This window comes from Myotis myotis, unplaced genomic scaffold, assembly GCF_014108235.1.
Source record: "Myotis myotis isolate mMyoMyo1 unplaced genomic scaffold, mMyoMyo1.p scaffold_m19_p_19, whole genome shotgun sequence".
NCBI classification, from domain to species: Eukaryota; Metazoa; Chordata; class Mammalia; order Chiroptera; family Vespertilionidae; genus Myotis; species Myotis myotis.
This window is the reverse complement of record NW_023416323.1, coordinates 42038410-42060602: the sequence shown is the minus strand read 5'-3', so window position 1 is coordinate 42060602 and position 22193 is coordinate 42038410. Positions and strand designations below refer to the sequence as shown.

The 22193-nt window shown below is 57.4% G+C and overlaps 2 protein-coding genes across 3 annotated transcripts in view; both read right to left on the bottom strand.

Moving 5' to 3' along the window:
* The window catches only part of SIAH1 (siah E3 ubiquitin protein ligase 1), a 71182-nt gene that overhangs the window by 40795 nt on the left and 8194 nt on the right, over nucleotides 1-22193 (bottom strand). The window lies entirely within an intron of this gene.
* N4BP1 (NEDD4 binding protein 1) overlaps nucleotides 65-22193 on the bottom strand; it is a 30600-nt gene continuing 8471 nt past the window's right edge. Inside the window, exons 2-7 of one of the 2 annotated variants that reach the window (XM_036346428.1) lie at nucleotides 15338-16995; nucleotides 8911-9041; nucleotides 7146-7242; nucleotides 5593-5700; nucleotides 2583-2690; nucleotides 65-756 (exon numbers count right to left, since the gene is read on the bottom strand). In XM_036346428.1, the coding sequence (XP_036202321.1) occupies nucleotides 402-756; nucleotides 2583-2690; nucleotides 5593-5700; nucleotides 7146-7242; nucleotides 8911-9041; nucleotides 15338-16995 (2457 nt within the window). In that variant the 3' untranslated portion in view covers nucleotides 65-401. Of the gene's footprint in view, nucleotides 757-2582; nucleotides 2691-5592; nucleotides 5701-7145; nucleotides 7243-8910; nucleotides 9042-15337; nucleotides 16996-22193 lie in introns of those variants that run through there. The other variant, XR_004973658.1, reaches the window with a different exon arrangement.

The following is a 22193-nucleotide window of genomic DNA, read 5'->3' as shown; positions in this document are numbered from 1 at the left end:
GCAGAGGCGCGGGGAGGGCACACTCCAGGTTGGCGGGCGTGACGGTCACCTCAAGAAAATATACTTTAAGGATCTTGCTTCCCTAAGGAAGCAGCTCTTTTTTTGTTTTGTTTTGTTTTATTTAGAAAGGCTAATCATATTCATTTGTCAATATTTTCAGCTTTAAGGAAAATAGTTTAAAAAACATAAAAATGTCATTACACTCGAGTCACTGCTAGGAAACAGTCTGAGCAGGCAGAGAATGCAGACTCTCCTCCGACAGGAACCGGTCCTCTGATAGCAGCATCATTTATGTAGAAAAGAGCTGGCTTGAAAACCCAGGGCTTATGCACGAATCGGGGTCCGCTCCCCTCCTGCGCGCAGCGGCTCCCGGCCGCCTCCTCACAGTGCGCGGGCCGCGCTCAGTCCAGCACCATGGCCGACAGCGCGTTCAGGTCCTTCATGTAGGGGTGGGCCGCCAGGATCTGGTCGATCTTCAGCCGCTGCTCCGAGTCGGGGAAGATCTTCAGCAGGGCCCCCCTCAGCTCGCTGGTCTCGGCCGAGGACCGCTGGGCGGGCAGGGGCACGCTGGGCAGGCCGGGCAGGCCGGGCCCCAGCGGGAAGCGGGGCTGCTGGGGCAGCCAGTGGCCGGGCGGGGGGCCCTGGACCCGGGCGGGGGGCTGGTGGCCGGTGCCGGCGGCCGGGGTGCCGGGGCCCCGGAAGCTGGGGTCGAACATGCCCACGGCCGGCAGGGCGGGGAGCAGGGGCTGCAGGTCCCTGTGAACGAAGCGAGGCCTGGTGAGCTGGGTGAGGAGATGAACAGGAGACCCTTGGAAAGGACCTGCTGCTGCCCCCGAGCCCGGTGCTGCCCCCTGGTGCCTGACGGCGGGACTGCGGGCGGGGCGGGGATGTCCCCATGCCACCTCCAGACTTAGTGGGGACAGGATGACAGCGCTTCAGAGCCACTCCAGCCCGGACAGTGTAACTCAGTGGCTCCACCCCCAGTGTGGGGCGTGCAGGAGGCAGCCGATCCGTGCTTCTCTCTCATCACTAATGTGCCTATCTCTCTCCTTCCCTCCCTTCCTCTCTGAATTCAATAAAAAAAGTGTGTGTGTGTTTTTTTAAAAAGAGCCACTCCATCTGCAGGTCGGCTCTGGGAGGACTGACCCCGCCCCTCGGTCTGGCTTGGCACCGCCTGGGCGCGTCCAGCCGGCCTGAGGACGGAGGGTGAGACTCTGATGCTGTACGGGGGGCCCTGGCTGGCAGGCCTCAGAAAAGGGACCCCCATGAGTGGACGGGCAGCTCTCCCCGACGTCTGGGTGCGGCACTGGCACCCACAACTGTGTGCACACAGGTGAGTGTTTAACTTCCTTATCAGCCGGCCGAGCCTGCTGCGGGCGGCGCCGGCTGCGGGAGGAGCCAGAGAACATTCCTCCGGCAGCTGGGCCGCGGACCGTGAGGCCAGTGAGGCCTGCACACGGGCCTCGGGTTCAAGTTGGGACGCCGGGAAGGAAGTGAGAGGTGCGAGAGGTGTGGTGTGGAGCAGGTGGGTGCTCAGCCCGCGTTTGTGTCCTGAACACCAAGGGCTCGAAAGAGAAAGGATGCCCAAGGCCGGGAAGGGGACCACCTGGCCCTGCAGGCGACCCCGCTGTGCGAGTCACCCCCACAGCCAAGCCGGGAACCCCCAGGGTCTCCTTGCAAATGGAAGCGAACCCCTGACCGCCTTCCTGCTGGAAACACACACAAGTGCAGCCTGTTTCAGTTTTAAAGAGAAAAGGTCCGTTGCTGGGTCAGTGGTTCTCAACCTTCTGGCCCTTTAAATACAGCTCCTCATGCTGTGACCCAACCATAACATTATTTTCGTGGCTACGTCATCACTGTCATGTTGCTGCCGTGATGAATCGTCATGTAAATATCTGATCTGCAGGATGGTCTTAGGCGACCCCTGGGAAAGGGTCGTTCGACCGCCAAAGGGGTCGCGACCCACAGGTTGAGAACCGCTGGGTTAGAGGCTCTGCGTCAGGCACACAGAACACTGTGGTTAACGACGGAAACAAGAGCCAACCTGAACGGCGACTCGCTAGGATGTGGCGCCCGCAGTGCCTGCTTTGTCCTTTCAGACCCACAGGAGGCGCCTGGCTCCCCGCTCTCCACGAGGAGCTGGTGTGGCTCGGTGGGCAGAGCACCAGTCTGAGGACTGAAGGGTCCCGGGTTCAATTCTGGTCAAGGGCTTGGACCTGGGCTGCAGGCTCGATCCCCGGTCGGGGCTGGTGTAGGGGGAAACCAATCGATGTGTCTCTCTCACACGGATGTTTTTCTCTGTCTCTCCCCCTCCCTTCCACTCTCTCTAAAAATTAATGGAAAAATACCCCCAGGTGAGGACTAACCAAAAAACCCCAAAACCAAAAGGACCACAAATGAAGGTTTAGTCTTTCGGGGGCACTTGCTTGATTAGTTTCCACGTAGACAAGATCCGCACTCAATCTAAGACCATTGAAATGAAATAAGGAGCCCTGTTTAGCTTCCCGGGACACGCCTGCTCTAAACCTGCACAAAGCCCGGAAAGACACGGGTAAGCACGCGGCCATCTGGAGAGGAAATACCTAAGGAAGACTTCCTTCCGAAGAAACTCTTCTAATCGGGGTCCACTCCTTCCCAGAGGGTCGTCGGGAACCATGAATATGTCCCCCACGAAGGTGTACTGGAGCAGCCTGCAACAGAGGGCAAGGGGGGTGTGGAGGGCGTGGAGCGCGCCGGGGCCGCGGCAGACAAAGGCCCCCAAAGTCCTAGCGCCGCTCAAGGCCCGAAGGCCGAGGCGGCCCGCCCACACGTTAGCGCCTCCCCCGGACCCCAGTGGAGCCGAGCCGGCAGCTCTCAGCAGCTCCCCCTTCTTGCCGAGACCTCGGTGTCTGTCTGAGCCCGGGGGCAGCTGCACCCAGCGGGCTCACTTTCAACATCCCTCCCAAGGCCAGACGCCCAGACTCGCCTGGACACGGCGGGTGCCGACGAAGGTTTACATTCGAGTGGATGTGGGGGACCCCGAGGTCCTCAATCAAACCACAGCCCAGAGTGGAGCCAGGAGCGGCGGCGAGGGCCGCGGGGGCTAACACGTTCCTGGATGCGCTCGGGCTGCTCACCTGCGGGGCTTCCCGGGCTGCCTCCCACGGCCAGGGAGCAGGAAACAGCTCTTCCTATGGCACCTGCCCGGGGCCCCGCCCCTCCACACCACGCAGGGCTGTCTTCCCCCAGACATGACGCACAGAAGCGCCGGGGAGCCCAGGGCTGCGCGCTCTTCTCCCTCTGGCCCTGCGGCTGGCGGCTCAGACTCCTCGCCCAGGACCTGGCCCTCTCTGGGGGGCTCATGGCCTAATAAACCCTTTCTTCCCGAGATTTCAGCTGTGAAAGCTGTTGTCCACTGGCAAACCACTGAAGACACCTTTAAAAAAGGAAGCCGTGAGCCCTGGCTGGTGTGGCTCCGTGGATAGAGCACCGACCTGGGGACTGAAGGGGCCCAGGTTCGATTCTGGCCAAGGGCACAGGCCTGGGTTGCGGGCACATCCCCAGTAGGGGGCGTGCAGGAGGCGACTGATCAATGATTCTCTCTTAGTTGATGCTTGTATCTCCTTCTCCCTCTCCCTCCCTCTCTGAAAGCAATACAAAAGAAAGACATGTACTTGACGAAGTGAAAGCAGAGGTTAGCTGTGTTTAATTTATCAACTTTTGAGAAAACAAAAGTGCCAGTTGTTGGACCGGGTCCGGGCCTTGTTTTGTGTTTCTGACGTTGGGCCCGGGTGGGCTGAGAGCGATCGGCCGGCGTGCACACGTCTCAGTGCCTTCGGGCTGCGTGTGGACATGGACAGTGTCCGGGAAACGCCGATGCGGGCCCAGGGCCAGCGTCCAGCAGGGACTAGCCCCAGGAGATCCGTGGCTCGTGAACTGTGCCCAGAGGTCAAAGCCCAGTTCGGCTATCGACAGCTTTTTAACAACACACGGTCACAGGCATGGAGTCACTCGCTCTCACCTGGGCCTCGGCAGCGACAGGCCATTTTCCTGTGACCCCTAATGGCTCAGCAACGGACACACATCCGCCGTGGGAGCTGGGAGCCCACCGAGGCGCCACCTAGTGGGGCAGCGTGGGCAGCTGTGTAGGTACCAGTCCGCTCCTTTAGGTAACTGGTCAAGTAGCTGTCGGATGGCGCTCTGTCCTGGGTGTCTGTGTGTGTGTGTTTGGGGGACCCCCAATCTGGTAGGACTGAACCCTGAACCTGGGATCCGAGCCACCTCCAGGTAGACAGCATCAAAACTGAGTTGAATTCTGCCCGGCCAGCGTGGCTCAGTGGTTGGGCATCGACCTATGAACCAGGAGGTCACAATTTGATTCCCAGTCTGAGCACAGGCCCGGGTTGCGGGCTCCATCCCCAGTGTGGGGCGTGCAGGAGGCAGCCGAGCGATGATTCTCTCTCATCATTGATGTTTCTAGCTCTCGTCCTCTCCCTTCCTCTCTGAAGTCAATAAAAATCCTATATAATAAAAGGCTAATATGCAAATAGACCGAACAGCGGAACAACTGAACAACTGACGTGCGCTGACCACCAGGGGGCAAGCGCAGACCATGGTGGGCGGGCGTTGGCTGCAGGGGGATGGTGGAGCAGGTGAGCAGGGGCGCCAGACCGAGGCGGGGCGCCGGTCGCTGTCATCGGGGCGAGCCTCTGGTGGTTACTGAAAACTCTTTGCTCCCACAAGCTGCAGTCCCACCTGGTGCTCACACCTGCGGCCGGCGCCAGAGCCACCACTTGCACCCGCTGCCAGCGCCCAGCGCCGGTCCCTATCGCCGTCAGCGGGTGCACACGGAGGCTTCCGGCCCTGATTGCCCCGAGGGCTTCTCCACCTCCCCCTGCTCCTGAGGGGCGATCGGGGCAGCAGCCGCTGCACACACCCGCTGCCGGCACCGGCCCCAATCGCTCAGCGCCATCAGTGGGTGCAAGCGCGGCCGGCGCTGTCAGTGTGTGGGAGCGGCAGCGGGAGTGGGGCTGCCGTGGCGGGGGGTGGGGGGGGCCGGGCGAGGGCACAGAGGATGGGGCCGAGACCCGCCCCTGTGCCCACTGCAGCCCACAGTTCCTTTCAAGGTGCACGAATTCGTGCACTGGGCCCCTAGTATATTTGTAAAATAGAAAGAATTGAGTTGAATTCCTAGACACCATGATGGTGGCTGAGAATTGTTTGTTGACATGGGAGAACCCCACCCCTCTCCCCTGCATTGGAATTGGATTCGGGAACCCAATTTACCAGCAACGTTTATGTTTCATGGCTAACATGTGAGGCCGGTGATCTGCAGGAGCAACCTGGGCATCGGGGGGAGCCAGGAGGAGGCACTCCTGCCGCATCCCACAGCTAACAGTAGTAGCGCCCAGATGTGCCCTTGCCCGCAGGGAGCTCCGGGCTGAGCGGTGCCTGTGGGCACCCAGCCCCCCTTCACCGTCTGGGCGCACAGTCCTAGGACCTGGCTCCCTGTCTTGCTCTCTGCAGGGCAAGGTGAGCACAAACAAACAGCAAACAGAACCGAAGGATGAACCACAGCACGTGTGGCCAAGGAAGGACAGGGAGGGACGTTACCTCTTTGTAATAATTTCTCTCCAGGACACCGACTCGGTCACAAATTCTCTGAAGTTGTCATTCGTTACGATGATGCCACCAGTTTTGTCCGCTAAGTGTAGCAGGAACCTGTGGTAACAGGACAGAGATTAAGAGGGCAGGCGGCCCCCGGCCCCCCGGGCTGTGCAGTCAGATGCAGGGCTTCCTCCCTCTTCACAGGAAACCCCAGGACGCAGCTGAGGCCGGGGACAGAGAGGCCTCGCCCGGCCAGCTGAGGGCCCAGGAGACGCTGAGTACCTCTGAGGAGCCTAGTAGATTGGAAAGGGGCCTGGTTCTCACACAACCTGACTCTCTTTTTGAAAATGGTCTCAGCCACATTCACACCCACAGTCACACGTGCTGCAGAGAACCGCCCGGTCAGGAGGGGCGTTAGGGGTCCGAGTGGGGTGAGTGGGGGCGGCAGGGAGCCGAGGGGGGTGAGTGGGGGCGGCAGGGAGTAGAGGGGGTGAGTGGGGGCGGCAGGGAGCCGAGGCGGGGCACCCAGGCCGGGCTGAGCCACCTGCGGATCCCTGTGGTTCTCGGCTGTGCACCGGGAGCTCTGGTGCCAAGACCAGCCGGTTGGCACAGGCAGCCTTGCCATCGTTGTCCCCACAGGGTCACGTTCTGCTCTGACTTAAGGAGCGATGCTCAGCTCTGGCCTGTGGCCAGTTGGCTGGGCACCGTCCTGGGCACCAAAAGGGTTGCTAGTTCGATTCCCAGTCGGGGCACAGGCCGTGGTTGCGGGCTGGATCCCCAGTGGGGGGCGTGCAGGAGGCAGCCAGTCCATGACTCTCTCATCATTGATGTTTCCCTCTCTCTCTCCCTCTCCCTTCCTCTCTCTGTACAAAGTCAATTTTAACCAGTTAACTGCCACGATATTTTGAATTTAATTTAAAAAGGTCCGCCGCTTGCATCTATAGACGCTTAGGACATACAAATGGTTAAAAAAAAAAAAAGCAGCGATGTTCAGAACTGCCGTGCCGCCTCGTCCAAGTAGAGACTCACTCAACCCCCAGCTGTGGAGAGACAGGCGACGGGGAGGTGGGGGCGCCGGGCGCTGGGCAGGCTGTTCCGTTGCTGGAGATGCTCAGGTCGCGCTCTTACGGGAGGTGGGGACGATGGTGGGCTACCCCCCAGGCAGGTCACCACACAGACACGGGCTCGGGCATCACGGTGCAGGTCACGGCCCAACAGCCAGGAGACAGCGCGAGACAAGAACACGCACTTTCAACAGCACCAGCACCAGCACCAGCACCCCATCCAACGCGGCTTTCCTGCCGGATCCGCCGGCTTTTGTTTAAAAAGACCTGGGTGCCACGCTGCTTCCCCGCGGGCACGCTTGGGAGGCAGCCAACCGGGAGGCAGCCAATGGATGCGTCTCTCTCGCATCCATATTTCCCCCTCTCCCCTCCTCCCTCTCCAAATCAATGGAAAAACTATAACAACAACAAAGAATGAGGGCCCAGGGCGGAGAAGTGTCCCTCGGAGCAGGCCCGCCCGCCCCGGGCGCACCCAGCCAGCAGGGCACCTCCTACCTGTCGTCGTGGGAAGCGATCCGCTCCCCGAAGACCATGCGGGCGGGGGTCAGGGACAGGATGCCCAGCTCCTGCAGCTGCGTCAGGAAGTGCTGCTCTGTTCGGAGGGAGTGGGGCACAGTCAGCAGGGCCGCCCCCCACGGTTCCACAGTGACCGTACCCCAAAGCCGCGCTGGCGGAGCCTCGGGAAACCTTGTTCTCTGCCGACTCAGGGACACTCGGTTGTGCTGACTCACGGGAAGAAAACAAACAGCCAGCGAGGCACAGACGAAGGCAAATGCAACGTGGAGCCTGACTTTAGCAATTTTTGAGCATAAAGAAGTTCAGCTCGTTTGCTGCTTAAACGCACAGGAGTGAACCACAAACCTGTGTGCGAGGAGCCCTACCACCCAGGACTTCGCGGCCGCGTTACCCGCAGCAGAGCACAGAGCGCGAGGGCCACAGTCCCCGGGGAGCGGGGAGGGGACCCCAGGAGCGCTGCTCCCCGTCTCCCTCTGGGGCACCCGACTCAGCCTCTGGCCGTCGGTGCGAATGCGCACTGACTGTCAGGGGTGCGGGGACTCCGGAGGACGGAGGGCCGAGCCACATTGCAGAAAACCAGTGACGGGGAAGAAGAGGCCAGAGCTCCGGCCTGGGGTGCCCACACCTGCTGGAACGCCGTCACCGCGCTGCTGTCCCGGAACGCACCGTGCACAGCCTTCCAGACTCCTCCAGGGCCCGCGGCCATGCACCAGGAGGTCACGGTCCATTCCCGGTCAGGGCACAGGCTCAGGGTGCGGACCGATCCCCAGAGCGGGGCGTGCGGGAGGCAGCCGACCAATGATTCTCTCTCATCATTGATGTTCCTATCTCTCTCCTTCTCTCTGAAATCAATAAAAATAGATTTTTAATAAAGAGAGGCTGGAAATTAGAAGAAAAGAAGACCCTCCAGGGAACCAGCGCAAAAACAGCTGTAAAACGAGCAGCTTCGCTGTTCCCCAGACCCTTCTCTCAGGACAAACGCGCCCCAAGTGAGGGAGCTGGGACTTACCGCCCACCTGACAGTGGCTAAGCCTGACTTCCTGTGTGATGCTGGGCACCTCAGGCCCCCCACCCCCACCCCCGCCCCGTCTGTTTCTAGGTGCTCAGGGGTCCGCGGGAAGCTGCCCGAGTCAGCCCTTCCCGGCTCCTCCCACGACGGCCCTCAGTTTCTCTGGGATATTTCAGGATTATAAGTTCAAGCCTGGGTGCGGGGCCTGCAGGGCGTGTGATCACAGAAATGATGTGATTCGCTCCAGGCAGACCATTAAAAGGCCACTCGGCCCCGGCCCCTGTGGCTGCTGGCTGGGCGGCGTCCCGTCCCACGCACCCGTCCCTCCCCGGTCAGGGCCGCGCCCAGGCTGCGGGCTCCCTGGTCCGGGCGCGTGCAGGAGGCTCACATCCATGTCTCATTCTCTCTTCCTCTCTCTAAAAACCAATTTAAAAATCTTAAAAAATATATACATGCTATTTGAGGGCTCTAAATTTATCAAGTGACCACTTTCAAAAATAATATGTAAAGAGGCAGAAACCCAGCCTGACGAAAGAGAAACGGTCAAGTTTTTTTTTTAAAAAAAGACATCTAACCTCCGTCTACATAATGAACTCCAATGTGACTTCCCGAGAACGGGCGCCAGGCCCCGCCCGCGCCTGCAGCCCTCTCTCCGGGCTTCTGTGCCCCCTCCCCCAGAGCTGCGCCTGCCCACGGGGGCGCGAGCGGCCATGACTCGGACCCGGGCCGGCTCACCCGTGACGTTGGGGTCGCGCCGGGTCCTCCACTGCGGCACAAACACGGTGATGTTGCGGTTGCCCAGCTTCCAGAAGTACTCGACCGCGATGGCGATGCCGCGACAGGAGAAGAACTTCTTCAGCCCGTGGCTGTGGGGACACAAGCGCGACTGTGGGCAGCGGCTGGGGGAGTGACAGGCGGTCACCCCAAGGCTCCCAGAGGCGGGGCTTCCTGCTGCGGGGGGTCCGTGCCGTGGGGGGCTGCAGAGCACACCCCCTGCAGCTGGAGGACAGACTCCACGGACACTTGCGGGAGCGACTCAGAAACGCCCGAGGCCCAGGCACCGCAGCCACAGCGCGCAGCCGGGCTGGTGACGGCCAGAGCGATGGCCGGACAGGGCGGCAGCGGCCTGTCCAGAAGCACACAGGCGGCGAGGAGGCAGCCACAAGCCATTCGCTCCAGGAAACAGGCTGCGGGTAGTTCTCATAGAAGCGGGACAGGTGTGTGTGTGTGTGTGTGTGTCTGCGTGTGTGTCTCTGTGTGTGTGTGTGTCTGCGTGTGTGTCTGCATGTGTGTCTCTGCGTGTGTGTCTGTGTCTGTCTGTGTCTGTGTGTGTGTCTGTCTGTGTGTATCTGTCTGTGTGTGTGTCTGTCTGTGTCTGTGTGTGTGTCTGTCTGTCTGTGTCTGTGTGTGTCTGTCTGTGTGTGTGTGTGTGTGTCTGTCTCTGTGTGTGTCTGTCTGTGTGTATCTGTCTGTCTGTGTGTGTCTGTCTGTGTGTGTGTGTCTGTCTGTCTGTGTCTGTGTGTGTCTGTCTGTGTGTGTGTGTGTGTGTGTGTGTCTGTCTCTGTGTGTGTCTGTCTGTGTGTATCTGTCTGTCTGTGTGTGTCTGTCTGTGTGTGTGTGTCTGTCTGTGTCTGTGTGTGTGTCTGTCTGTCTGTGTCTGTCTGTGTGTGTGTGTCTGTGTGTGTGTGTCTGTCTGTGTCTGTCTGTGTGTGTCTCTGTGTGTGTCTGTCTGTCTGTGTCTGTCTGTGTGGGTGTGTGTCTGTCTGTCTGTGTCTGTCTGTGTGTGTGTCTGTGTGTGTCTTTTTTTTTAATCTTTAAAAAGAAAAAATGACTTGGCAGGCGGGGCTCAGTGGTTGAGCGTTGACCTAGGAACCAGGAGGTCACGGTTCGATTCCCGGTCAGGGCACAGGCCCAGGTTGTGGGCTTGATCCCCAGGTGGGGGCGTGCAGGAGGCAGCCGGTCCATGATTCTCTCATCGTTGATGTTTCTATCTCTCTCTCCCTCTCCCTTCCTCTCTGAAAAAAAAAAAGAAGAAGAAGAAGAAGAAATCACCCCAGTCACTTCAGCCAGGAAGGCCAGAGCTGATGGCAACCGCAGCCAGAACAAAACACAGCTACGTGGACCCCTTGGTTCTCCTCAGAACCAGGTACAGGTGGGCCCCGGGGAAGGACAGCACCTTAGGGAAAGGCACTGACAAAGGCTGCAAAGTGCCTCCCTCCCTCGCTCACTGCTCGGGCACAGGCGTGTGGAGCCCTTCCCCTCCTCGCCTCTAAGGCTCCTGACGCAAAGCGGGGACCCCGAAGGGAGGGGACCCAGCCCACCCCACGGGGCACCGAGGAAATGGCCGGAAACACAATCAGATGGCATTCTGCCGCCCCGGGCCCCTCACGGCTCAGAGGGGAAGCTTGGAGGCAGTTCTAGAAACATTAGCTCTAAACTAATTTCCAAAATGTCACCCTCAGTAACGAGATCACACCACCTGTGGGCACCTGAAACATTTGGTGGAGAACACACAGACTTACCCGAAAACAAAACTACCGTCCTGCAAGCAATACAGCAGGTCCTCCCCCGCCCCCACCCCCCACCCCGAGCCCCGACCAGGCAGCTCTGTGCGGCCCTCGCTGCCCCCGGGCCCGCCTGCCAGCCACCCGGAGCCTGGGGACAGGCGCACCCAGACCAGCTGGCCACGCCGACCCAGACAAGGCGCCGGGCACAGCGACCCTCTCTGACCGCAGAGAAGGCGACGCTCAGGGCTCACAGTGCCAAACGCAAAAGGAGTGGGCACTGGCCCGGGGCAGGTGTGCGGGCTCGCAGGGGAGGCCCAGGCCCGGCAGCCACCTCCCTGGAAACGAGCTACGTATCACCTGGTGGTCCCCACACTGTCGCAGGCAGCCAGCCAGCAGGACGCGTCCAACGCAGGAAGGAGGTGGGTGACGGGGGATGAAAACGAATGACAAGGGCCCTGGCCAGTGTGCTCAGTGGTTAGAGCGTCGGCCTGCAGACGGAAGGGTCTCGGGCTCGATTCGGTTCAAGGGCGTGCCCCTCGGCTTCAGGCACCGTCCCCAGCCCCCTAGTCAGCGTGTGTGGGAGGCAACCAATGATGTGTCTCTCTCACATCGATGTTTCTCGCTGTCCCTCCCCCTCCCTCTCCCTCTAAAAAAAAAAAAAAAAAAAAAAAATCAAAGGGAAAAATATCCTGGGGTCAGGATTATCAAACACAACAACAAGGAACCCGATGGCACCAGCGGGGAAAGTGAAACCTCTCCCAGTGGCCCGGAGAGAGCCGCTTCCGTCTGTGGCTCCGCTTAGCAAAGAGCCGGAACCCGCCGCGGGGCGACCGGCACGGACAGGGTCACACACAGCCGGCCGGCCAGCGGGGGCGGCCGCAGCCCCGAGGAAAACCCGCCCAGCAGTCAGGTGCTCTCACGCGGGCCGCCCCGCAGAGCAGCGCCGGCCCCACTCGATGCTGGGGACTCACCGCAGCGATTTCCATTGACTCATCCTTTGAGTCACTCACGGCGACCAAGGGGAAAAACCAGGTACAGATCTGTGTCACCCGCAGCCCGGGAGGGTGCTGGGAATTTCTCACGGGGTCTGACCTGCGGGCAGAAGCTTGGCGACGGGTGGGGTCCCAAGACCCTGTTGCTAAGGACCCAGATTTCCTGGTGAACGAGGCCCCCAGCGGGCGGGGTGAAAGGAGGTGCGCTCGGCAGGGCGTCAGCATGAGCATCAGCATCGCCGTGAGCATCCAATGCTGCCCAGGCCCCAGCCCCGCCTCCATTTCCACGGGCAGAGGCAGGGCGCCCGGAGGGCAGGGACCGTCGGGGCCGCATCTCATGCCTGTGTCATCTTGGACAAGATTTCCAGGCCACTTTATGTTGTGCAAATTCCGGGTAATCTTCACCTCACAGAGCGGGTGTGAAGTTTGTTTTGAAAGATGAAGTACAGCCCTAACCGGTGTGGCTCAGTGGATAGAGCATCGGCCTGCGGACTGAAGGGTCCCAGGTTCGATTCCGGTCAAGGGCATGTGCCTTGGTTGCGGGCACATCCCCAGTGGGGAGTGTGCAGGAGGCAGCTGATCGATGTGTCTCTCTCATTGATGTTTCTTTTTTTTTTTTTTTAAATATATTTTTATTGATTTTTTTTTTTACAGAGAGGAAGGGAGAGGGATAGAGAGTTAGAAACATCAATGAGAGAGAAACATCAACCAGCTGCCTCCTGCACACCCCCCACTGGAGATGTGCCCGCAAACCAAGGTACATGCCCTTGACCGGAATCGAACCTGGGACCCTTCAGTCCGCAGGCCAACGCTCTGTCCACTGAGCCAAACCGGTTTTGGCCATTGATGTTTCTAACTCTCTATCCCTCTCCCTTCCTCTCTGTAAAAAATCAATAAATTAAAAAAGAAAGAAAGAAAGAAAGAAAGAAAGGAAGAAAGAAAGAAAGAAAGAAAGAAAGAAAGAAGTGCATGCCCTGGTCGGCGGGGCTTAGCCGGCTGAGCGTCATCCCCGGGCACCCAGGGGTCGCCGGCTGGATTCCCGCCAGGGCCTATGCCCAGGTCGCAGGTTCTACCGATGTCTCCCTCTCTCCCTCCCCCTTCCTCTCTCTCGACAACTACAACCCATAAAAACTTTAAAAAAAAAAAGATAAATGATAGTACCTAACACATATCAGTTTCAGCTTTAAGATTCCAAATACTTGTTAAATTAAATATATGGCCTCAAAGTTTAACCTGAATTGATTATTGAAATAGCAACTGGAATTGCAAGTTATAAATGGGTGGTGAAAAGTCACTTAAAAAGTCCTAATCTTTTCTTTTTTTTAAAAAAACAAACAAACCAATTTTAAAGAGAGAGGAAAGGAAAGAGAGAGAGAGGAAGAGAGGGAAATTGTTGTTTCACTTAGCTATGCATTCCTGGTGGATTCTTGTATGTGGCCTGACCGGGGATCAAACCCACAGCCTTGGCATATCAGGATGATGCTCTAACCGACTGAGCCACACCCGCCAGGGCCAAGAAGCCTCATCGTTAACAACCTCCTCTCTCATTCATTCTTCCTGTGACAGCGTCAGGTGCCAGGCACCATGACCTTGGGAGGCGTTCGGAGAACAGACCAGACACGGTCACTTTCTTCATGGAACTCGGAGTCTATAGTTCACATTTCATGTGAAGCAGTTAATTTAGAATAAGGGTGAATGTTTTCCCAACGCCTAAAAAATGTAGGTGAGATAAACAACAAAAAACCATCATTTTAAAGTGAACAATTCTGTGGTGTTTAGGACACAACCACCGCTTATATCTTGTTCCAGAACATTTCCACCCGTTAAGCCGTTTCTCTCCAGAATAAGTTAATTTTAATTACTGACAGTTTCAAATCCACCTACATCAAGCTGTAAGTCTGTCTTCTTTGTGAAAATGGTGCTTTAAAAACTGAGACATCTTGTGAATTCAGAGAAAATGGAAACCCTCCCAAAACTATCAGTTTTTTAAAAATTCGCAGAAGTCAGCTTGTGGTTTCCCTGAGAGCACTGATTCAGAGGTTTTCAAGGGCAGGAGGGTACACTAGGGCGTTAGGGAAACCCTGGGAGTGTGTTGGGCTGTCACATGACGGGGGCAGAGGGGAGGCATTCTGGCCACAGTGGGAGGGGCCAGATATGCCAACGTCCTGTCTTGGATACACACACAGCTCCAAGCCCCAACAGCCCCTCTGAGAGATGCACTACTACTCCAAATAGGTTTTAAGGGACGTGTCATTGCGCTGGCTGGTGTGGCTCAATGGATAGAGCACCGGCCTGTGGACTGAAGGGTCCCAGGTTCGATTCTGGTAAACAGCACATGTCCAGGTTGCGGGCTCGATCCCCAGTAAGGGGGTGTGCAGGAGACAGCCGATCAATCATGCTCTCTCATCACTGATGTTTCTATCTCTCTCCCCATCTCCCTTCCTCTCGGAAATCAACAAAACACACACACACAAAGTGTTGTTATCAACACTTATCCTGGGTTCATTTGCATTTCTTATTCTTTGAACAGCAATCTGGGAGATCTTTCCACATACAGAAAAATGACGAAGGATTAATGTTACGATCGTGACCTGCATTTTATGTCATCATTTGGCTCCAAACGTTGAGACAATGAGGAACTGGTGCTGGCGGCTGTGGCTGCAGCCGCACTTACGCTTTCCTTAGATAACGCGGCAGCTGTGGCCATTCGCTGGGCTTCCCCGGAGGAAGTGCCGACAGCACAGCGAAGGACAGCAAACACACTGTTTGGAATCAGACACGTTCACGCATCTTTTTACTGCCTCGCCTCAAGCTGTGAGTGCAAGGCTGGCTCTTTCCTCTTTCCTTTTTTATTTTTTTGACAGCAAAGGACAAATCAATAATTCATTCAAAAAAAATAAAAAGAATCCTCTTTAAAAAAAAAAATAGATATTAAAATAATTGTGGATGAAATGACATATTTGAGCCTGGCAGGGGTGCTCAGTGGTTGAGCGTCGACCTATGAACTAGGAGGTCACGGTTCCATTCTCAGTCAGGGCACAGCCCCGGGTTGCAGGCTCGATCCCCAGGTGGGGGTGTGCAGGAGGAAGCCGATCCATGATTCTCTCTCATTATTGATGTTTCTTTTTTTTTTTAATATATTTTATTGATTTTTTACAGAGAGGAAGGGAGAGAGATAGAGAGTCAGAAACATCGATGAGAGAGAAACATCGATCAGCTGCCTCCTGTACATCTCCTACTGGGCACATGCCCTTGACCGGAATCGAACCTGGGACCTTTCAGTCCACAGGCTGACGCACTATCCACTGAGCCAAACCGGTTTCGGCTCATTATTGATGTTTCTATCTCTCTCTTCCTCTTCCTTCCTCTCTGTAATCAATAAAAATACATTCTTTAAAAAACTACTCATTAAAAGTCTCTGCACTGCTTATCACGTGGCAAAGCGATGTGAAAAGACACCCTTTCCATCATTTCCTGCCCCCGAAATGCAAGGCCCTCAGGTGGACCAAGCGATGACTCTAGAAGGTGGAACAGCAAGGCTTCCCACCCAGCTGCTCCCTGCAGGGAAGCTCAGACCGACTAGACACACACAGGACCGTCCCCCCAACGCACGCAATCCTGGGGTGCTGCTGGGAACCAGTGTGGGCGGCCGCGTGGACTTACGTGATGGCGACGTTGCTCCCGTCGATGACGATGTGCTTCAGATCCGTCCTCCCCGGCTCGTTCTTCAGCTCCAGCTTGTAGGGCACCTTCAGGGTGTCTCGGAACCTCTGCACCCCCGTCACCGAGGAGTCGATGTGATCGGAGAACCCGGCCGAGAGCCCCAGCGGGGGCAGCGGCGTGGCCGGGAGGGGCTGGCAGTTCGGCCTGGACTGTGGGGAGCCGAGGCAGCCGGCCCGGCTCTCACAGGCCGACTTGAGGTGGTTGGGGAGCAGGGCCTCTCCGTGCGGCTGCACCCCATTCTCGGGGAAAACCGGAATCCTGGGCTGGTGACCTGACACTCCCCTCGAAACAAAACTGGGGCTCGAGGGGGCGACGGAGGGGGCAAAGCCATCGATTTCCAGGTCCATGTTCCCGCCGTAGTTGGGGTGCGGCCCCCAGGGCTCCGGCCTCTGCTCCATCGGCCCCGTTTTGTAAGCGTTCATTCTGCAGTTTGAGGTACACGGTTTTGATTCCGCTTTGAACGGCAGCGGAGAAAATTTCTTCACCGTATTTTGCTGTGCGTGAGCTTGCATTTTCTTTGGGGTGGCATCCACGGTGAACTCGTTGGTGCTGCTACAAACTCCCTTGTGTTTGGCTTTGCTGGTCTCGGGGTGCCCGGTGGCAGGCGCCGACTCCCGCTCCTCCTGGCTCCGCCGGTTCTCCTTCTCGATTTCCTCCAGCAGCAGCAGGGGCTCGGCGGACGGCCCGTACTCCCGGATGACCCTCTCCACGATGTCCTGCGAGTAGCCCATGGTCTTGAAGAAGTTCACCAGGATGTTGTGCTCCATCTCCTCGGTGGTGTCTTTCACGTCGGGGCTTAGCCCGTCTGGCTCGCCGGGCGCCTCGGACAGGTCGGCGAGGACAGCGGCGGCGGCCGGCTTCGCGTCCGGCGCCGGCTCGGCCCCCTCCACGCTTTCCAGAGAGAACTGCTTCTTGGTGTGCCGCTCCTCGGAGTCGGAGGACCGCCGCTTGTGGCAAGCCCGGCCCCGGCCCGGCTCGTCCTCGGGGGCCAGGCCGTTGACGGGAGGGAAGAGCGCGTCTTGGGCGCTAGAGAACACGGTGTCCATTTGTTTCGTGAGCTCGGAAACGGGGGTCCCGGCCCCGCTTCTCGCCTCCTCCCGCAGAGCCGCCCCGTCCACGCTCAGCCCCGCGGCCGCGCTCGGTGCGCCCGCCGTCGCCGTCGGTTCAGGCCCTCTGATCTCAACGACGTCATCGTCTCCCGCCTCAAACAGGGTGTCCTCCCCGAGCGTGAGCGCCAACAGCTCCTTCTTCAGGGACGTGGGCAGGATCAGCAAGTCCATGGTGTAGTTGTCGGCGCGTGCCTCCACGACCTGCCTGAACTCCCTCTTCACCTCCGACTCCTTCTGGCAGCTGGGCAGGCTCTCGCGGCTCTCGAAGAGCTTCACGAACTGCTGGACGTGGCTGCGGGCCATGACCACGGCCTCGGCGCTGCCGCGGATGCCCAGCAGCCCCACGTCCAGCACGCAGAGGTCGGCGCAGGTGTCCTGGATCAGGCTCTTGAGGAACAGGCCCTGCGCGCCCACGAAGATGCAGTGCATGGCCTTGGGGTAGTGCTCGCGCTCCTCCAGCTCGGGCTCGCAGACGCCCTTGATGTACTCCTGCAAGAGAGGAGAGGGTCAGCTCACAGCGGCTCCTCCGCGCACGGGGCCAGAGGCCGGCCGTGCACAGGGGAAAGCAGGCATACCTGGGGACAGGGCGTGATTCAAACAAAGGGTGTAAAGCAGGGGTCCTCAAACTATGGCCCGCGGGCCACATGCAAATACAAACAGTGTATTTGTCCCCGTTTTGTTTTTTTTTACTTCAAAATAAGATATGTGCAGTGTGCATAGGGATTTGTTCATAGTTTTTTTTTTTAAACTATAGTCCGGCCCTCCAACGGTCTGAGGGACAGTGAACTGGCCCCCTGTTTAAAAAGTTTGAGGACCCCTGGTTTAAAGTAACCATCGTGAGCCCAGCCGCGTGGCTCAGTGGTTGAGTGTTGACCTATGAACCAGGAGGTCAGGGTTCGATTCCTGGTCAGGGCACAGGCCCGGCTTGCGGGCTCCATCCCCAGGTGGGGGCGTGCAGGAGGCAGCCGATCCAGGATTCTCTCTCATCACTGATGTTTCTCTCTTACTCCCTCTCCCTTCCTCTCTGACATCAATAAATAAATATATATATTTTATAAGAAATAGCAGTAGATTGTTTAATATTTAGGTAACCATCTGAACAAGAAGCTAGAACCAGTAAAGTGTAGTTGCCCCTAGAGGTTGGGGGGCAGCAGTGAAACTGCAGCTCCGACTACAGAAACCTGGGAGCCACCTGACGCTTGTTTGCACCCGGGGCACACCTTCTAATTTTAACAAGCAGTGAGCGAGGAGACCACGGCATTCCCGACGCTGCCGTGGCGACAGCTGGGCCCCGACCTCAAGTTCTGCCCATTCCTGTTGGAGGTGAGGAGCCCCAGCAGCTATGAAATACCGGGTGATGCATCTTTGAGACAATTATTTTCTACTATTTCTGTTGCTTTTCTGGATTAGTGTAATTGAAGAGTATTCTGCAAGAAGATCTGTCCAAAGACTAGCACATCTGTAGCTAATTAGCCATACAGTTTAGGACGCCCTCGATCCTACACAACCACAGAAAACGTAACATTAAACTGGATGCCGAGGCAGACAGGTAACTGCACAGATGAGTGGAAAACCCCGACTTTGAGTTGAAAAAAAAAAAAGACTTTATTTTTTAAAGCAGCTTTAGGTTCAGGGCAGAATTGAGCAGGTACAGAGATTTCCCACATGATCATCACAGAAGTCCCCGTTTCTATCACCTTAAGTCAATGTTCTCCCTTGGAACCCACAGAAAATACCCTGAAACTGCCGATCGGATCTGTTATTTACAAAGACTTTACGTAGCTTCTACAATCCTTTCCAGCAAGTGATGCTCTCCGGGATGCATCCAGATACATACTATTTAGATTCTTGTCTTTCGGAGAAAAAATAATCAAGTTAATGCTGGATCCCTAAGCGCCATGACAGTGGGGGGCAGGGACGGGGGGGGGGGGGGGGGGCGGCTGGCAGAGAAACCCACGCAGCGGAGCTGTCTGGCGTCGCCCCCAACAACCAAGACCAGGGCTGCAATGCCAGCTGCAGAGTTGGGGTGTGTGTGTGTGTTTAATGTTTTTATTGACTTTGTTTTTAGAGAGAGGAGGGGAGAGAGACAGAAACATCAGTGAGAGAGGGACACCACTGATTGGCTGCCTGCTGCACGGCCCCGACTGGGGATCGAGCCTGCGAACGAGGTACGTGCCCTTGACCTGAACCGAACCTGGGGCCCTTAAGTCTGCAGGCTGGCGCTCTAACTACTGAGCCCACCGGCCAGGGCCAACGGCATAGTTTTTTTTTAAAGATACTTTTATTATTTCAGAGAGGAAGGGAGAGGGAGAGATAGAAACATCAATGATGAGAGAGAATCATTGGTTGGATGCCTCCTGCACGCCTCCTACTGGGGATCGAGCCTGAAACCTGGGCCTGTGCCCTTGACCGGAACCGAACCCGGGACCCCTCAGTCCGCAGGCCGACGCTCTATCCACCGAGCCACACCAGCCAGGGCGAACAGCATAGTTTTGAGTTGTGTGTGTGTGTGTGTGTGCGCGCGCATGCCCCAAAAGACATGAGTGATTTGTCCCTTCAGAATTACTCAATTTTTTTCATTAATAATTGACTCTTGAGAATTACTAAGTAACAACAATTGATTTTTTTACTCAAGTTCAGAGGTGAGCAATAAAATATACAGTATTATTCCATTCTAGGAGACGTCTGGCCGTCACGTGGACGGACAAGAAAGATTCTGTGGACCCAAATAGCCATCATTTGCATTTGGCTGCATTTGCTATCTGATCATTTGAATGTTAGTCAAAAACTGTCTCCCCATCCTGCAATATTCATATCGTGTTTTAAAAAATCTATTGTTGCCCTAACCGGTTTGGCTCAGTGGAGAGAGCGTCGGCCTGCGGACTAAAGGGTCCCGGGTTCGGTTCCGGTCAAAGGTATGTACCTTGATTGTGGGCACATCCCCAGTGGGAGGTGTGCAGGAGGCAGCTGATCGATGTTTCTCTCTCATCGATGTTTCTAACTCTCTATCCCTCTCCCTTCCTCTCTGTAAAAATCAATAAAATATGTTAAATAAATAAAAAATAAAAAATAAAAATCTTTATTGTTGAAAGTGTTACATATGCCCCCCTTCCCCCCACTGACCTCTTCTAGCCCTCCCACCCCCCACCCAGGCTCTCACCGCCCTACTATCTGTGTCTATGGGTTACTGTTGTTGTTTTTTAAATTGATTTTAGAAAGAGAAAGGGAGGGAGGGAGGGAGGGGAACATCAATGTGAGAGAGCAACATTGATTGGTTGCCTCCCATCAGGGACTGAACCCGAAACCTGGGCCTGTGCCCTGGCGGGAGCGGAGCCCACCACCGTTCCCTGTACGGGATGATGCTCCACCCACTGAGACACACCGGCCAGGGCTTCCTGTTGTTTACATTACTCAGGAGTTTAAGAAAAAAGGGGGGGGGGCATATAACACATATGACAGCCTCCCTTTCATGTGCAAGGTGAGTCTCTATTAGACCACCCTCTGCCGTCTCAGCTCTTCTCAACTCGCACATCATGTCACGAACCTGGAGGGCCGCAAGCTAGGACCAGGGGGACCCACGGGGCCGTTGGAGAGCCTGCAGGCTGACTCAGCACCCTCCCACCACCTCCCACCTCCTCCCCACCTCCCACCTCCTCCCGCCTCCTCCCGCCTCCTCCCACCACCTCCCACCACCTCCCATCTCTGATCACGCACAGGCAGGAGGGGCCTGCCAGCTCGTCCCCCGACCACGTGTGGTTGGCGACAGGCGCCTGGACGTGCGGCGAGAACAGCACGGGCGGGGCCCATGAAGCACCCGATGGCACAGGCACAGAACAAGCTTGACCGAGCCGGAGGTCAGAGGCCGGAGAGACCCGCTCACTGTCATGAGCGCGGATCTGGCCGACGTGGGCGGCTGCCAGGAGGGGAGCTGTGCCCGGCACCAGGCGGCGGCAGACATGTGAGCCAACCGCAGACGGTTGAGGAAGAAGCCACACAGGCCAGGAGGGTCTCGGCACATGGCAGGGGGTCCCTAACACGGCCGCTCGATGCCACACTAGGCTGATGCCACACTGGGCTGATGCCACACTGGGCTGATGCCACACTAGGCTGCGGGCTCCCGGCATTTCTGAGGCGCCTCAAACCCACAGGTCCCACTGGTCCCACAGCTTCCCGCCTGCCCCGGGGCCAGTCCCTTCAGTGCGGCCGTGGCTGTGGCCTGGAATCGGCGCTCCCCTCTCACCATGGGGCCTCGTGGACCTCGGTTCCGTGACCACAGGAACCGGCTCTGCACGTGTCTTTCTGCTGCCGGCTCGGCCCTCCGCTCCCCTCCGGCTAGTGTCTAGGCGCCGGGAGCCAGCGCACCGGTCGCACTCCCCACGCAGACACTCCCTACGCCCCCGCTGAGGCCAATGGGGGTTCGAGACCCCCAGGCCCGCACTCAAGTCCTCGTGGTTTCCATTCTCACATGCTGCTCATTTTCACAGCCCGATCTGACCTTGACCTTCCACCTCTGATCCACCGTGGTGGCATCGGAAACCAGAGCATCTACGCACCTTCACCAGACAGAGAGGGCCCTGAGCAGGGAGAACTCTGCGGGGGGCACTGGCCATGTCAGGGCACAGCGTGGGGGTGCCCCTGGCGCCTCAGGGGTAAGGCTGGGCACTCTGCCAACACCCTACAAGGCCCGGCACAGCCCCCACCACCAAGTGCCTCTGACCGAACCGTGGGCAGAGCCACGGTGGGGACACCTGGCCGTTAATGCCTGACAAATACACGTTGAGGCGGGAACCGGAAGGTGGGGACAACCGATAGGACCCTATTCACCGATGTCGCCCCAATAAATGTAACAATAAAAGCAGCAGCGTGGGGAACACCAGCTGACTCCGCTCGGTACTGACGATGCGGTGCCACTGTTTACGAAAGGGGCTAAAATGGCGAGAAGAGGCGTGCGCGCCAGTAATGAGTGCGTGCGGTTCAGGAAAACGGTCCAACTCCTAGGAGGCGGGAGGAGCCTTTCTGTCCCAGGGAGCACGCCTGGCCCGCCCCAGACGACGCGATGCTCTGGGAAACGTATTCTGACTCACCTTTCGTTGCTGTTTTGGGCCAGGACTGCGAGGCCACGTGCTAACACATGGGCGCTTGTCCAGCAGAGGTGCCCGTGGCCTCGGTCTGGGAGGAGAGAGAGCCCAAAGGTCATGGTTTCACCGTCTCCAAGGTGCTAGCCAGTTTGTATATAATCAGGCAATTGTAACCCACCTCTCTCTCTTTCTCTCTCTCTCTCTCTCTCTCTGATAAAACTCGGATTCTCTGCCCTGGCCAGTTGCTCAGTGGTTAGAACCTGCGCACCTAAGGATGCTGGTTCGATTCCCGATCCAGGGCACGTACCTGGGTTGCAGGTCCCATCCCGGGTCCCTGTCCAGACGTGTGCGAGAGGCAACCAATCGATGTCTCTCTCGCATGGATTTTTTTCTTGTCTTTCTCTCCGCGCCCTCCTTCCCTTTCACTCTCTAAAAAGCAAAGGAAAAAGTGTCCTCGGTGAGGATTAACCACACACACACGCGCGCACACACACACACACACCACTCAGACCCTCAAACGCTCTCTGAGCCTTACATTCCTGCTGGTTCCCTCACCCACCAGCTACCACCTGTGAGCGTCATGCCTGTTACTCGAAAGCAAGTGCTGAC